The sequence below is a fragment of the Anser brachyrhynchus genome (genome assembly GCF_964034855.1).
Source record: "Anser brachyrhynchus genome assembly, chromosome: 2".
Lineage (NCBI taxonomy): Eukaryota > Metazoa > Chordata > Aves > Anseriformes > Anatidae > Anser > Anser brachyrhynchus.
This window is the reverse complement of record NC_137695.1, coordinates 31,757,985-31,773,889: the sequence shown is the minus strand read 5'-3', so window position 1 is coordinate 31,773,889 and position 15,905 is coordinate 31,757,985. Positions and strand designations below refer to the sequence as shown.

Genomic DNA, 15,905 nt, shown 5'->3' with positions numbered 1-15,905 from the left:
ATACTAATCCAGCACTTCAGATAGGAAATAGAAGTGAGCTGAAGGGTTAGAACATAACTCTGGCAGAAGCATTTTGAATTCAGGGGAGTTTTTAAGTCATGGTGTCTGGGGGACTAATTAGAAAGGAACTGCAGTAGCCGTGCCTGGAGGTAACAGAAGTGTCAGCACGTGTCCTGAGTAAAGCAGACAGCCAGGACAGCGCTGTGGGAATGTTCCACGGCCAGAACATTTTCCATTTAACACAAAAAAGGGAACATTTCATTTAACAGTACAGTCTCTGTAACGTTAAAGAAATAGTTCACTAAATAGAAAGTCCAGGGTACAGTTTGATACAAATTAATGCCTCAAGTCCTGATCCAAGACTAATTACAGTATGGGTGTATTGAAGAGAGAAGTCCATGAAGTTTTATGGAAATGTTTCTAGAACTGTAAATGCCACATGTATTTTCCAGCAGGTTTCGCTTTAGTCACCCCTCCCTAGCCAAAAATGATCATTAGTAAAATAGTCTGATGGAAGTGCTAAGCACAGGTGTAACACCAGACCAAATATTGAAGAGACTGGAGGTAACGCTTGCCAAAATGAATGTAGGCAAATGGCTGCATGGTCAAATCCAGCAGCCCACTAACCCCTAACAGTGTCCCATCCGCCAGCTATCCTTTATGACGGAGCTATGCAACCTGCCAGCCCATGCAGACATCTTGTGGTTGCCATCTCAAGTCCTGCATCCTGTTTCTCCTAGAGACTGGGAGCAGGTTTTCAAGATGATGTTGTTGTTTCACCTCATTGTTTTTTATGAGGAAGAAGTGGGGTACGAATCAACACCTCTCACAGCGCTTCCCAGTGAATCACACGGCCATCCCAACACCAAAGACAAAATCAAAAAGCTAAGTTCCTGGCTCCACTGTCATGTTTATTGATTTATCATCTGGCTATTCTCAAGATCATTATTTTTTCAGTAGCATTTACAGCTGTGAAAGATCTCCTGATTCATGAAGATTTATATTTGACAGCTTGGTCAGCATGGATCTTATCAGGAAATGTGCACATATGCATTTAAACTGTACAGAAACACTTAGACACCTGAGAATATTATCCCCATCTAAGTACACAGTATTATTTGTAAATATATTAGTCTGAATGCACACAGAATTCATATAGAATTATAGAATATCCGGAGTGGGAAGGGACCCACAAGGACCACTGAGTCCAACTCCTGGTAGGTAGGTGTATGTAGGTATACTCATGTACGCATACATACACATACAAAATGTAGGTAGATGAGTCTTAACACTGGGTTTTATCTCTTACCCCAAAATATACAGACCAACTACCGGATGAACATACACAATTCAAATAGAAAAAAAGACAGGAATTGAAAATGTTTGACAAAGTAAACTGTTTATGCCATACAACTATTTATGCCAAATGTCTAACAAACATGACAAACCTTGCACAAAATAGGTACCAGTTCATTAGATCTTTTGCTGTATCAACAAGTGCATGTAAAAAACTTGATGAGATTAATTCACCTATTTTTCCAAATGGATTAAAATCAAAAGCAACCATCTCTGTGAAAAGAGAAAAGCAATTCTTACATTTCCTGTCAAGGAGCTGTACCGAAGGAAGGAAGTGTATCACGTAAAGCCGGTAGTCTGGATCATGTGCCAGAGGGTTATGGAATAAGTCTGCAAAATATATACAAAATAAACAACACCAATACCACCAACAAAAGAACAAAAGAAAAACAACAAACTTAGCAAGACAGGAAAATTAAAGAACAATAGTAGCCAAAGAATTTGCACAAAATTCAAATTATTTTTATGCTAGGTAAATAAAGCAGTTTCTTTACACAGACAAAATTACTCAGCTGAGCACAGACTGCAAGAACTGGCTTATTGCACAGGATTCAAAATACCACAGCCAACAACTGAGTAAAGGTGCCATCACACACTATGAGCCTTTGAAGCTTTTTTTGTGTTTTTTACGACATACAGACAAAACCACTAAGTGCTTGCCTTTGATTTTATTGTGTATTGTTAGGTGATGCCTATTTTAAATTGTAGTAGTCTTTTAGGTGTGATGGCTTAAAGATAAGACCAAATTTGTAAGGGGAAGAGAGTTAATTGCAAAAAGATGAGCTTTAGGACTCCAAAGGTTTTATCAGAGCTGATATAAAGTTTTTAACCCACAGATGCAATATGAAATGTAAATACTCAGTTTTCTGATGTTCCAATGGAAGATGAGTTTTTGAAAACTCAGAAACCTAAAGACTAAAATGTTTAAAAGGGCCTAAGCTCCTGGAACCTGGATGCCACTAACTTTCATTAAGAGGTGAGGCAGTAAGCTTCAAAAGCCCATTGGCAACTTGACTAAGACTCCAACACAGAGGCAGGTATCAGTCCCGTGCTGCTGCTTTTTACAGATGTGGAAAATTTGCCTAGCTTACATGCCAGATTTGGTTTGTTTCATGCAAATGATATCTGAGGTTGATTAAAACAGAAATTGGCTCATTCCCAAATCAGAAAACAAAGTTGTGGTTTTTTTTTTTTGTTCAAAATTAAAAACATAATAATGCTGTCTTCTCCTTACACAAATACTGTTCATCTTTGACAGTAAAGTAAAAATAATCAGAAGGTTGCTACCTTAAGATCAGAAAAGGCAAAAAAAAATCTTTTAAAGTTAATAACTTTGACAACTTCTACACTGCTCTGTTTGACGAGAGGCTGTGGCTAATATTCACTCTAGGGCAAAAAAATCCTCTCGTTTATGTAATCTCTGCACGTAGGGAAAGGTGGTATTACAGACACAAATAAGGGCTCTGATATTTCAGGGATACTAAAAGAAGAAAGAAATTTGGAAATATTCTACACAGATTTGTGAACCGGTTGTCATTTTTTATTCTTCAGACTGGTTCGATTGCCAAAGAAGGCTCAGTGTTTGATGGTACTGCCCGACTGTTTTGAGGGCTCAGTAAGTCTGGAAAGGGCAAATGACATCTTTTGTGTCTGTTCATGTATAGAGAGAAGAACTGAAAATTTTTAATTCTTTAATAACTTTTCAACAAAATCACTGTATTCAGAAGTAGTAAGAGAGCCACAAGGTGGCAGCAATAGAAAGTTCCATTTTTATTGAACACAGTAGTGTACAGCCATTTTTTCTAGGTGGTGTTAATCTGAAATAACATTATGTATATGTCTGATAAGCCTGTTTTTGAGTCAAGACAATATGTGATAGTATTACAGACAAAAATTCAGAAATTTCAGAATTTTCAGAAATTTCTCTAAAAGCTGATAAGTTTTGGTGTTGTTTTTTTTTTTTTTTAAGCAGTACTGGAATGCAATGGCAATTCAAGAGAGATTTTTCCAAGACAAAAAGAGGGGTTGATACTAAGTCCTTCTGAATCTGGATGCTACTTGGAGCACACCCCTCCTCCCCAGTACTGACTGGTGGGGTTTTTTTTAGAGTATACAAATTTTTCTGCTGCTTGTTCTTAAAATAAATCCAGCCATTGTATGGATCAAGATGGTATTATTTTACAAAACATCTGGGATCAATTTTGGGCTGTGCTATCTACTTTCTAGTCAAAGTCATGTAATTTTCATTCTACAAATTGGGGATAATACTTTCTTCCTCCACAGTTTTGTCTGTTTTCTCAATTGAGACTGTAGGAAAACAGTGTGCCTATCCCACATGAGACAGAAAGGAACTATTGTGGTAGAAACACAGTGAAGAACAAAACAAATTTTCTGAGGACTGGCAGCAAGATGTTATCAGTTGTGGATAATAAATCAGCTGAGGCAATTTACAGAGTACATAACAAAAATCTTGGATTCCAAAGGAGAGATGGGAGCACAAGGTGAGCCCATAAAGAATCCCTCTGTATCTCCCAAAAGGCTGCAGTTTTGAAAAACCCATCCAGTAAATCTTTAGAAGCTGACTGTCTTCCCTAACTGTGTGATGAAGAATGCTGTTATGCTTCAATTCCATTGCAGTGCAGTGGCTAAAAATCATGAGAGCCTTAAGAAAGAGAAATGCAAAATTTTGGTAGCTGAACATCGCTTCTGAAGTGAGCAATAATAGCGTATTAGACTGTCCCATTTTAATAATTCTAATGTCCAACAGTGCTACACAATAATAAAGTATTATTTTTCCAGAAGTTCTATTTAAGGTTTGCAAGCTGTTTTATTTATTTTTTTAATCAGTTTGTCCAGCTAATAACTAACTAACTAAATAAATCTAAAAGATCTACCTCACAACAGTGAGAACCTTCCAATTTCCAAAACAGTTTTTATTGTATAAAGATAAATTATGGGCACAAGCCTTTTGAAAGATACACAGCCCAAATGCGGCACCCATTTCACATTTCTGAACACTGCAGGCAGGCAAATAAATGCTACAGTAATAGGATATGTAGGATATCACTTTTAAAATGTATTTTGTTCATTTATTGCTGTCATTTACTTCAAATATGATAATTTATTTTATTAAACTAATAGAGTACTGTTAATCTGAGAACTCAGTACTATCTAATTTCTTTGAAGCAAAGGCACTGACAAATTTTTGAAAGCTTACCAAGGAATGACTGTAAAGCAGATTATTAAGTTTCTTCCAATGATTTGCATTTACTCTCATATCTTTGAACTGAAGAATTTTTAATCAGGGCAGACCGGCTTACTCTGTGTATTCTGTTTGATAGTACTTTTAAATAATTGCTTTCCTGTAGCAGTGACCAGTCCAATATCCATCCAGTTTTCATGGTGTCTTTGTGACTGCCACTCACAATAACTCAGCAGCACTTTAACTATTTCTCTTTATTTCCCATAGACAACTGCAAAAAGCACAACAAACTTGCTGTGCTTTTTGAAGCACCATATTAATTGGCAGGACTATAACATTAAATTCAACTGACAGCACCATTCATACATAGGATGTCTGTCCAGACTTTGCCTAATCACTTCAAACAACTGCATTCTTACATGGACTATTTTTCAGTCTTGCCCATAACGAAAAAATTATAATGATTTTGCTGGCATGTTGTCTTCCTAAACACTTGATTTCTTTGTGAATTTTAGCCCAACAGCAAGTCCAATTAAAAGTATACTTTTCAAGCCATTTTTTCCTTTCCTGCAGTCAGAAATTCCATTTTTGAATGCATAAAGAGGTATGGTTTGATGACGCTCACCTCCATTAACTGTGATAGTTAAGACATGAAACTAATTTCCTGTTTCCTCAAAGTACTGAGAGTTTGGCATGTCCAATGACAACACTTGTTTAGGAACCATGCAAAAAAACCCTGTTTATATTCACATTTTCAACAGGTTAATAGCATATAATCCTACTTCCCTGAAGGCTACTCCTTACACTGTAACTCAGGAGTGACAGCACTGTCTTGTATAATTTAATTTCAAATTTCAGATCTTATGCGACTTTCATTTCCAATCAGCATACCAAAAATTATACCACTTAGATACTATTATACTTAATATCTAAAGACTAATATCTTAATCTTAGACTCCAGAAATCCATAGATTCTGTGAAAAACAGGCAAAAAGACAAAAAAGTTATTCAAGCAATGTAATTAACGAGACAGGAATTTGGGTTCTATAACCTTCCTCACACTCTCAACAGCAGTAACATCAGTTTCTCATCTCCTTTCACCTCTGTGAGTAGTGTACTCCCATGTTCCCTTACGAACAGGTAGTAGCAAACTGCTTTGACTGCCTCCACACTACTCATCCCAGAGACTGGCTAGCCAGCAGCCAAAAGCAGTTAACTTTTGAACTCACTGACCAGTTTTTTCCTTAGTAGCAGTACTCTCTGTGGAATTGTCATGCCTTACAGATCACTTTCTTCAGTCACATTTGGTTGAAATTGATAATTAGCTTCAAAAGCTATTGGCAAATGATGTGGAAACAGACAAGAAACATCCTGGGAAGATACACTAAAAAAACACTGCTTGTGTTCTGCAAAATAGAAATAAGGTATTACTTAGGGTCTGCAAGCTTATTATTCCTTTTAATTCCTTCACTGTTTTGCCAAGTTGTTTTAACTGGTTGTTGTGAAGCAACAGAATCTGTAGTGCACACAAGTGTTTCAGAGCACCTGAAATGAAATGAAATGAAATGAAATGAAATGAAATGAAATGAAATGAAATGAAAAATAAATAAATGATTATTTTCATCATATCTCATTGTATTTATTAAATCATTATTTTATCTTGCACACTAAATTTGACATTCTAGTTGTCCACCTAGGTCTCTATATTTATAACACCTTGCATGAGAATAGTAAAAAGAAAAACAAACACTATCAGAGATCTCAATATCTCTTTTGTCTTTCTAGTCACATCATTTAAACATGTGCCTCGCTGTTTTTTTGACTCCAGTTCTTTCCATTTGTCTCCATCACTCTTGCCTCAACAAATCAACATCAACTGCCTTCTTCCTCCCTTCCTGTATCCCTTCCTTCCTCCTATGTCCCAGTGATCTTTGATTAATTCATCTTCACTTCCTTTTATCCTTAGCTAATACTGCCTTTGCCTTACAAGCAATGCATAGCATATGCCTTAGAAAATAGTTCAATTTCAAGTTATTATAAATGTGTTAAATAAGTTATTCCAAACACTGTTGTGGCTGACCCAGACTATGTATTCACATCGTCACACCACAGGTTTAGACACCTCATTTTCCAATTTCTACACAGTTTTTCTCATCCACATTTCTTTGCTGACGACACCTGCCCTTCTGATAACACATATGTTGGTATCTACTTTAATGTCTCTTGTGTCTGAAAGTTTCTTTCAAACATTCACTTTTCTCAAAATCTCACAAGAACTAATCGACATCATTTATCATCTGAACAGTTTATAGGGACTGAGAAGAGTAAAATATTAGCATTTAAAACATCTAAAATACACAGATTTATTAATGTGTTTTGGGCTTTTCATTCAGAAATACACTGGTCTGAAATAGATACTTTAATCTACAAGAGCAAGCAAAATTTAAATGGATGTATTAGATAAAGATTGAATTCTGCAATAAAATGGTTTTGCAGTAACTTTGCAAAACGCTTCTGATCATAAATATAACTGCATCATAAAGAAACTGCAAAACCTTAACAATTACATTAGAAGTGGGACAACTTATTAATTTATTGCTCTTTAATTTTCATGCTAAGTCCATTAGCACTGCAGTTTTCCATCACGTAAACATAAATGGCTCCCAGAAGGTTCTATCAGCTTATGCAGTGCCTGGTCAGCAAGAGGACTACAAATCACCAGATGTAAAAAGAACTTTGCATATCCATCTTGAATATAAAATATGGTCATGCTAGATCAAAAATATTTTACAGTTGTCTGACATTAAAGTGAATGATATTTCATTCCCTTAGACCAGCATAAACTTGATATTGGCTATCAGTTTACTGCCACTCAAGTACATTGGAAGAAAATAATTAACGTTTACTCATACATGGGAGCTTTCAACCATTAAGTTACTGGCTGTATTCCACTGTTACAAATTTGAATGCCAATACATAGAACCGAAAGTATAGGTTTCTGTCCAATAATTTTACAAGGGAAGATTTGTACCTGATATATCTGTGATCTCATTGTCGTTGAGATATAGTTCAGTCAAACAGTAGTTTTTCTTCAAGAAAGTTAAATCTTGGATCTGAAATTAGAGTTAGGAAAACTGCTATACATCATTCTGATATTAACTTTGGAGAAGTATAAACATGGCTTATTTTAAAACCGGTTTACTATAAGAAATTTTTAATAATCAGTCTTGACTTGACTGCAAGGGAAAGTATATGCAATGGAGTAGCAAGCTGACCATTGTAACAGCTGAGAACTTGGAGCACTACTAATGGTACTCTAGTTTTTTGGGCTTTGTTTTGAAAGACAAGAACAAGAAATAGAATTCTATTCCTGACACTATTTTGATTTCTGTAATGCAAAGTAATTCGTTAGTACAGGAATTATTTCAGTCCTTGAATTGTGCCACTGACTTTACAACAAATGCGCTTTGCTGTGTGTATCAACGTTATCTGAAGTTGGAAGGAGGGCAGTAAGACAGAGGTTCTCACATTCCTAAAGCTCTCTTGGAATCCTCTAAGAAAAAATACTTTGAAGTTAAAAGACACTTAAGATACTTTAAGGTTCAGAAAAACCTGGTTGGGTGAAGACAGTAGTAATCTGAAACTAAAATCACATTCTTCACAATGATTATTGTACCTTGTATAGTGTACGGCCTACACATACCTATCGTATATAGCGGCATTTCTCTATCTTTGAGAAGTTTGTTTTAAGATCATCTTAAGTTTACTTTTTGTGATAAAATTATTGTAATGTGTTCTTAAAGGAAAGAAAAAAGTGTTTAGCTCTTCCAACTTCAGAAAAATACATTTCCCCTATTAGCTGAAGTCTTCTAAGAACAGCCACTTAGTGGCTTCTCCACACAGTTTATACAGAAAATGATTTTTTTTCCACAAGTTACGTAGAATATTGAATGAATGATTTTTGTTACTGCATAAGTAGGAAAGTAGGATCTATGCAAAAATCAGATTTATTTATCTTTTACTGATCAACCAGTTCAGCTCTGCTTAGTCATCAGGCCATTTCTCCTTATTCTTTACTGCCCTTTAGAAGTAAAAGGGAAAGCCTTGTACCTGTGGGTTTAGTTCAACCTTTTCACATATCCGTATTTTTGCTTTTTTTGAAAACAGTTGGATAACCACAGGTCTTTCAACCAAGTCTACATAACATGCTATATAATTGATGTTAGCCTGGGGCAGCAGATATACATACACTCCTAAATTACATGGAATGCTTTTTTTTTTCTTTTTTTTTCCTGCTGCTCACAGAGCTGTTTATTTACCTGAGCGAGCACTTCTGGTGTTTTAAGAACTTGCACCCTTTGTAAAAATCATGTAAACTACTGTAAAATAAGAAATTTAAAAGCAGGTTCCAGCCTGTTTTTTCTTTTTGTTGTTGTGTTTGTTTGTTTGTTTTTGTTTGTTTGTTTGTTTAAGTACCAGTGGCTAATGGGGAAGGTTGGATTGGATATGTATTTGGAGATTTCTAAAACAGATAATTCTAGACTTGGCTGAAAAATGTAGTGTCTGGAGATTTTTACAGAGCATTATCTTAGAACTCATACAGGATATAGTAAGTGCTATGATCTAGATATGTACAGATGGAGAAAGTATGGCTCATGGTTTGTATAACTGTCTTAGGACCATATAACAATTTACAGTGGTTCATTGTCAAACTCTAGTCGTTTGCCTGGAAAAGTCTCTTAATTCAAACATGTTTAGATGACATTACAGCCTGCATAATGACAGAAGATATTGCATCCATCCTAGCATGGCAGTGCTACTCGTGTGCAGACGGGAGCAAACTTGAAAGGGTTTTATGTCACTTGTGTGCGTGACAGCAGAAAGGAGTCTCACCTCAGCTGCCAGCCTGCAATGAAACAACTAGGCATGTCTGGAAGGGCACAATGAAGGACCTATGCATTTCCTGCAGTCCACACCTTTCCTGAAGAACTAGGAAAATTGTAAGTTTCTGTAAGCATACTTTAAAGTCAATCTGTTCCAAAAGCTGCCCACTCTGGTGGTCAGAGTACACTGGCTATGAGCTACACTGGAAAATGCTCTCCTAGGCCTCACGTATCAGTATGGCATCAGGCAATTTTTCCAATAACTTAGTTCTAAGTGTACTTAATCTGTCTTTTTATTGCTAAAACATTAGTACAAAAACTCAGCTCCTTAATTTCACAGAATTTATAAATGAGATCTGTAAAAAAAGTAAACAAAATCAGCTTGTACTCTAATGTAAAACAGTTGTTTCTTCAAAACTGTCATATATAAATCAGTTAAATTTGCTAGAAACTACAGTCATATTTTATGTTAGAAAAATCGTGATGCAATAAACAGGGAGTGTTAATGCATTGTTCTGCTTTTTAAAGGTATACCTTATTACCTTATTGTTGTTAATCCACAAATACCTCAACCTATGAAAGCGTGATAGACTTGGAATGCTTCTTAGTCCTCTGGTGGAAAAGAAAACAAATTTGTTAATATTCATGGTGCTTACTGACTTAAAAAACAGATAATTTTTTTAATAAAAAATAGACACACAGAACAAAAGGGAGAGACAATATATGCATTATAAACACCTGAAAGCATAACAAAGCAGCAGGCAGTAAAGAAATTGGAACAAACTCAGTTATAAATTATTTTTCCATAACAGCATTTATTTTCCAGGGAGCATGAGTCTCATCTACTTTGGAGCTTGTTAAAATTCTGCTCAAAACACAGGAGAATTTTTGCATCCTAGAGGGCAAAACGTAAAAAGAGAGCTGTTTTCAGTACAACGCAGATTCTCCAGCCACAGTGCCAGAGATGCAAGAAAGACACTTAGCACATCACTGTACTTTTCTTATTTTTCGTATTAATGCACACTGTGAAATCTTTTATCTTTTTTCACCCCTTTCCTCTCCTGTCCTCATACAAACTTTCGTATTTACTCATACTCATTACCAGTTTTGTTTTACATGAAACTGTACATTCACTGAAGCTGGTACTCTCCGCTTGTAGGGGGTTTTGTTTAATTGTATGTAGCACGTTGAAGCTGAGCTTGCTAGTGTACTATAAGTAATAAATTACCTACTAACCAGAGAATATGGGTGAGCTGCTGAGTAATTTCACTAATTGTTGCTGGGTTTTGTTGTTTTAAATAAATATTCTTGATTTCCTCTCAAATAATTATAGATGACATTTACAATTTTAATTGACATAATAAAACTTTCTGTGTTGATTTGAATATCTTGCAGCACCAGGGCCAGTGTTTCAGAAAGAATTAATAGCATTGGTAAGAATTAACCTTACATTATCAGCCTAACTCAATCTGCTCATGTTCCAGCTATGAAGCCTAGTCTCTTTTCCCATGTTTTTTTTTTTTCCAGCAAACCCACCAGATACAAAGGAGGAGTGGACACTTTTTCTGATCTTGTTCTTGAAAAAAAAAAGTCAAGAGCGAACCCCACAAAGTCCATGTGCTGTAATTTTATTCTCCTGTATTTCTGAAAATCAGATTACCCCATGCTGCTCTTGTATTTATGTGTTTATTTTATTGTCACAAGTAAATACATTATTGCAAGTACTAAAGATAATCACTTGAATGCTGACAGGACATACAGAGCTCTTACAGAACTATTTTCTATTTTCTTCTGTATAGCTTTACCTGTACACCCCTGAACTACTTTTCAGATAGCAAAGCCCAAATCTCCTCATATTCTTTGTCATTGCCATTCTACACTTAGTTTACAGGTTTACATTTTCATAGGCTTTACTCCCTCTCTTTTAACAGTCTCATGTCTACTGTATCCAAGCCTTGATCTGTGTTTCTTTTTCTTTTTTTTTTTTTTTTCCTGGTATTAAGGCATTTAATTTGCCCCAAGTAGAGTTTAATTCCTCCAAAGGAGCCTGTCCCGTTCTGTATGCCTTCCAGACTTTGCATGTCTCTTACAAACTGATACTTTTTGGCCTCCAGCCCTCTACTCCTACCTACTGCTAAGTTAATCAGTTTTCCTAGGATGACAGCTTTCAGTGTTGAAAAGTAAATTTTTTCATGTCCCTTTAATAGCAGTAGTTTAAAAACATAATTTTGTCCCCTCTAATTTGATTGACTTTCATTATTATTTTTTCATTTTCTTCTTACTTTAGCCAACAGAAATATATGTCAAATCAACAGTTAAGGAGGCATGATCTGATACTGAGATTGGCTGAGGTTCAAGGTTTATATAAATTGGTATAGAATAAAAGGAAATAGGTTCTCTCCAATCATCAAAGAAGCCAGCTTGCATCATCTTTCTCAAAATGGTTTAATGGGAAGACAGATCACTTCTGTATCTGCCATCTGGTAATTTCTTTTTATTCATTTTTTTATTCCACACACAAAAAAGTATTTCAAAGCCAGTCAGGGCATATATTTAAGTATTTAATATCAGAAAATGTGCTTCTTAAGATTGTATATATATACAGTCTTAATATTTTACACATATGCATTAGAATATTTTTATCATATTGTTTAAATAATATATAGATGCATCTTGTAACTTTCTATTTAAATTTGTTCCTTACTTGGATTTTCTGTGTTTTATTCTTTCTAAAATAAAGTTAATAAAGCTTATAATAATTTAACAGTAACTATATTCTTCATATTTTCTTTTCACAGAGCATCAAATTCTTTCTTGGTGTAAATCGGGAGATGCGCTAAGGAATTTAGACATACCAGTGGACACATGGAGACTCTCAAGAGCACCTAATTTCCACTAAAATCACTGAAATCCTGTAATACATTTTTTTTTTCATTCATAAAACCTAGAGACTTTTAAAACGTTGTCCCTGAATTATTGAACTACATTAGTTCTTTACATATGATATCAACAGTACAAACACTAGACACAGTTGTGAGGCTGCAGACAGGTATGTAACAGTTGGAATTGTGCCCTGGCCAGAAATTCAAAGTATGCTTTTCAAAAACTTTGAAGTATGTCCTGTCATGTATCCATCTCTCTACAGTAGCCTCTCAGCATGTTCATCCTACAGCATATCACTCTATCAAACTAGATCACCCACAGGTTCATGAAAGCTTTGCCTTCCTTCACTTTGCATGGTTTATTCTCCTCACCTGCCCTATCTCTTAAGCTGCTTCATAAAGCTCACAGAGGAGATCACTTCTCTGATCAGTGCTGTCAGCTCCAAACAAGTGTTCTCGTGCTCACTTCGTGTTGCCCTGCCCTCCCTTCAATTCTTAATGGTAGCAATGCAGGTAATTTCAAAGGTGCTACCAATGAGTTTTGCTATTGCAACAACAGATTTCTTCAGGGAGGTCAGAAATTTGGCAGTTCTCAGACTGGGCAGGTCCCGTGTTTTTGCTTTTGCTTTCTTGATAGTCTTTCACCCAGCCTTAGAAGCCAGTTAGAACAGGTAGAGATCAGCCCATTAAGCTTCACGTCTCTGTACCCTGTGGTAGAAGTTCACGCAAAACTATGAACTTACCGACCCTCAAGCAATTCTGGGTTGCTAGAGGACTGTGTGTCTAGGGCTGAGGCATTTAACTACTTCATCAGGAGTGCAGTTCTGCAGTCTACATCCATATCTATCTCCACCATTTCTTCTTGCACAACATGTATAGACTAGGTATAAATACGATTTACCGAGAATTCACATATAAATGATGTTCAGAGATGGAAAGAGTTATGAAAAGTTACCACTTACCATGTGATTCATTTTTAGTAAAAGCCGAAGAAACATGTTACTTACTGTCCAGCCAGATACAATACTAAGACATCGATATTCCGCTTAAAGCCACAGATCTTCAGCTGTTTTTCTACTGCCTGACAGTACACAGTACATTTGTCAGCAAAAGATACTGCATAATTCATTACATTATAACATATACATATTCAGTGTCTAAATTAATACACATGCCAAAATTAATGTATGAATCACAGCACCTTGCAAACTATAGCATAGTCTAAGACAGATAAACAGATATCAAATTGGCAGTTCCTATTTTAAATTGATAAAAAATACATGAACAGTTATGTTACTCCAGTTTTCTATAGAGACCCACAGCTCACAGATATATGAAAACAGATTGGCTGGAGAACGGGCTTCTCAGCTCACGTCAGGCAAATCAGTACAGGTGATCAGCATGAAAACGGCTTACCTTGCAATAAATTTGCAAATTTATTTTACACACATGACTTTTTAAAATTATCTGGGGGGGTTGGAACTAGGTGATCTTTAAGGTCCCTTCCAACCTGAGCCATTATATGATTCTATGCATCCAGAAAACTCTGCATGTATATTTAATTTTGAAGAATGTAGAGACAAATATCATTTTCAGAATATAGTGCTTATGTGCCATAATTTGTAAAAGCCATCCTAGTAACATGAGTATTATGGATCTCAACTTCTAGCAGCTGATAAAAAACAGAACGTCTCATCAGTAAAACAGTAATGGCTTTAGTAAATGCCCCATGCCCTTTAAGATCACTCTTGCTTACAACATGAAACTGCAAATACAAAACTTTGCAAGCTTGGAAGTATTGATGGGTATGCTTAGAGCAGCCTGTATAAGGCACGCAATGAGTTTGTGAAACATGCTCTGGGGTCATTGGGCCGACATAAGGTAACTTTGGGCACACTTGGAAATGGGCTGGAGCTGTGGTGCTTTCCCAGTGGGGCAAGCACAGAGCTAGTGGGGCCCATAGGGCGCTCCAGCCATTTACTCAGCACAGCTGGTGGCTGGACAGTGGCCACTTGTCCAGGAACTTGATACAGCTCCCAGATGCCAGGTGGGGGAAAATCCTGGCCAAATGGCCCACAAAATCCCCAGACGGAAAAAGAAAAGCTGTCGGGAGAACAGCAGCTGTACGACATCCCCACAGAGTAACGCCTGTCCCTGAGGATTTGCAGCTGGGGCCAGCTGCCAGGCACTGACAGGCACGCAGCCGGGAACCGCGCACCTACTTCAGACCAGAAACCCCAGGTGCTGCCTTCAACCCCCCGCGCACGGAGAAAAAAGGGCAGCGCCCCGCGACTGCCATTCCTCCGGGCCCGGCACTTGCCATTTCCCCACCTCCTCCCCGCCCCGACCTCCCCGTCAGGCGGCCCCGCTGAGGGCGGCTAGGGGCTCACCTGCCCGCCGGCGGCCGCCGCCATTTTAGAGCGGCGCTCGTTCCTAGGCGGCCGGGGCGCGGCGGGGCCGGGCGGCCGCGGGGCTGTGAGGCCTGGGGGGCCCTGCTGGAGGCCTCGGGGCGCCCTGCTGGAGGCCTCGGGGCCGCGAAGGCTGAGGGGGATCGCGGGGTGCTGCTCTGCCTCCGTGAGATCTCCTCCAGGAGATTTCCTGGGCAGTATTCTCTTATAATCCTGGAAAAAACGGGCTCTTTTCCTAACTCTATGCCTATTTATTTTAAGTGCAGACCCTACATACATATATGTATGTCACCAGGAAAACATTTGTGAGCTTACAACTAATACGCACCGTATGTGTTACCCGTTTGCAACTTTCAAATCACCTTCGTGTCTAAGAAAATGCATTCCATATCCACTCCCATGCCCGCTGCTGCTAAAATGCATTTGATTGAGCTGGATTGTAACGTAACACAAAATGTTTATGACATCCACATGTGCAAGCAACTGTTGCCATGTTATTTTTAAAACCATTTTACTACATAGCACAGGCTGAAGAATAGAAAAAGTCCTTTCCAGGGTGTGTGCATGCACTTATGTGCATGTAGGACAATAGAAAATGTTTGATGGATCTACAAGAAAAATAAGTCTGAAAACTTGGAGCTTTATTTAGAATTTAATTTACAGAGTACTCAAGTTAGCAGAAATAGCCATTGTAAATTATGTGCAACTGATATACAAAGAGCAAGAGTTGTGTGTGCGAGTATATGAATAAGCTGTCCCTCATGGAATTAATTATGTGCATGCCTTTGCTTGTTCAGACCACTGAAACTAAATGTAGTGTGTATGATGGAGGAATGGAACTGCAGTACAAGTATTATGTTGCAAATATCTCATTTTCATAGCAAAATTGTGTGGGTGGCTTCCATTTCAGCTAGTTAGCTTTAAACAAGTAGAAACCTCAAATAAGAAAGCCTAGGCATCTTAAAAGTATAAAACTGACAACAGAAGTGTCTTTAATCACTTATTTTAGCTTCTAAAAATACCTCTAGGGTATTAAAAACATAAAAAGAGGAAATGTACTTGAGAAGAAGATCGCAGAAGGTACACAGATCCGTATTTTTTATTTTATGTTCGAATACTACATTTTCAATAAACAAGATGAAGGTGCCACTTTAGAATTTTGGAAGGTGAGATG

At 37.2% G+C, this 15,905-nt stretch overlaps 1 protein-coding gene across 6 annotated transcripts in view; it reads right to left on the bottom strand.

Moving 5' to 3' along the window:
- The window catches only part of LRRC72 (leucine rich repeat containing 72), a 37,528-nt gene that overhangs the window by 4,725 nt on the left and 16,898 nt on the right, over positions 1-15,905 (bottom strand). For 2 of the 6 annotated variants that reach the window (XM_080582647.1, XM_080582648.1), the window contains exons 3-7: positions 13,331-13,404; positions 9,984-10,053; positions 7,590-7,671; positions 5,990-6,103; positions 1,597-1,686 (exon numbers count right to left, since the gene is read on the bottom strand). In XM_080582647.1, the coding sequence (XP_080438773.1) occupies positions 1,597-1,686; positions 5,990-6,103; positions 7,590-7,671; positions 9,984-10,053; positions 13,331-13,404 (430 nt within the window). Of the gene's footprint in view, positions 1-1,596; positions 1,687-5,989; positions 6,104-7,589; positions 7,672-9,983; positions 10,054-13,330; positions 13,494-14,713; positions 14,820-15,905 lie in introns of those variants that run through there. The other 4 variants (XM_080582651.1, XM_080582650.1, XM_080582652.1 and 1 more) reach the window with 4 other exon arrangements.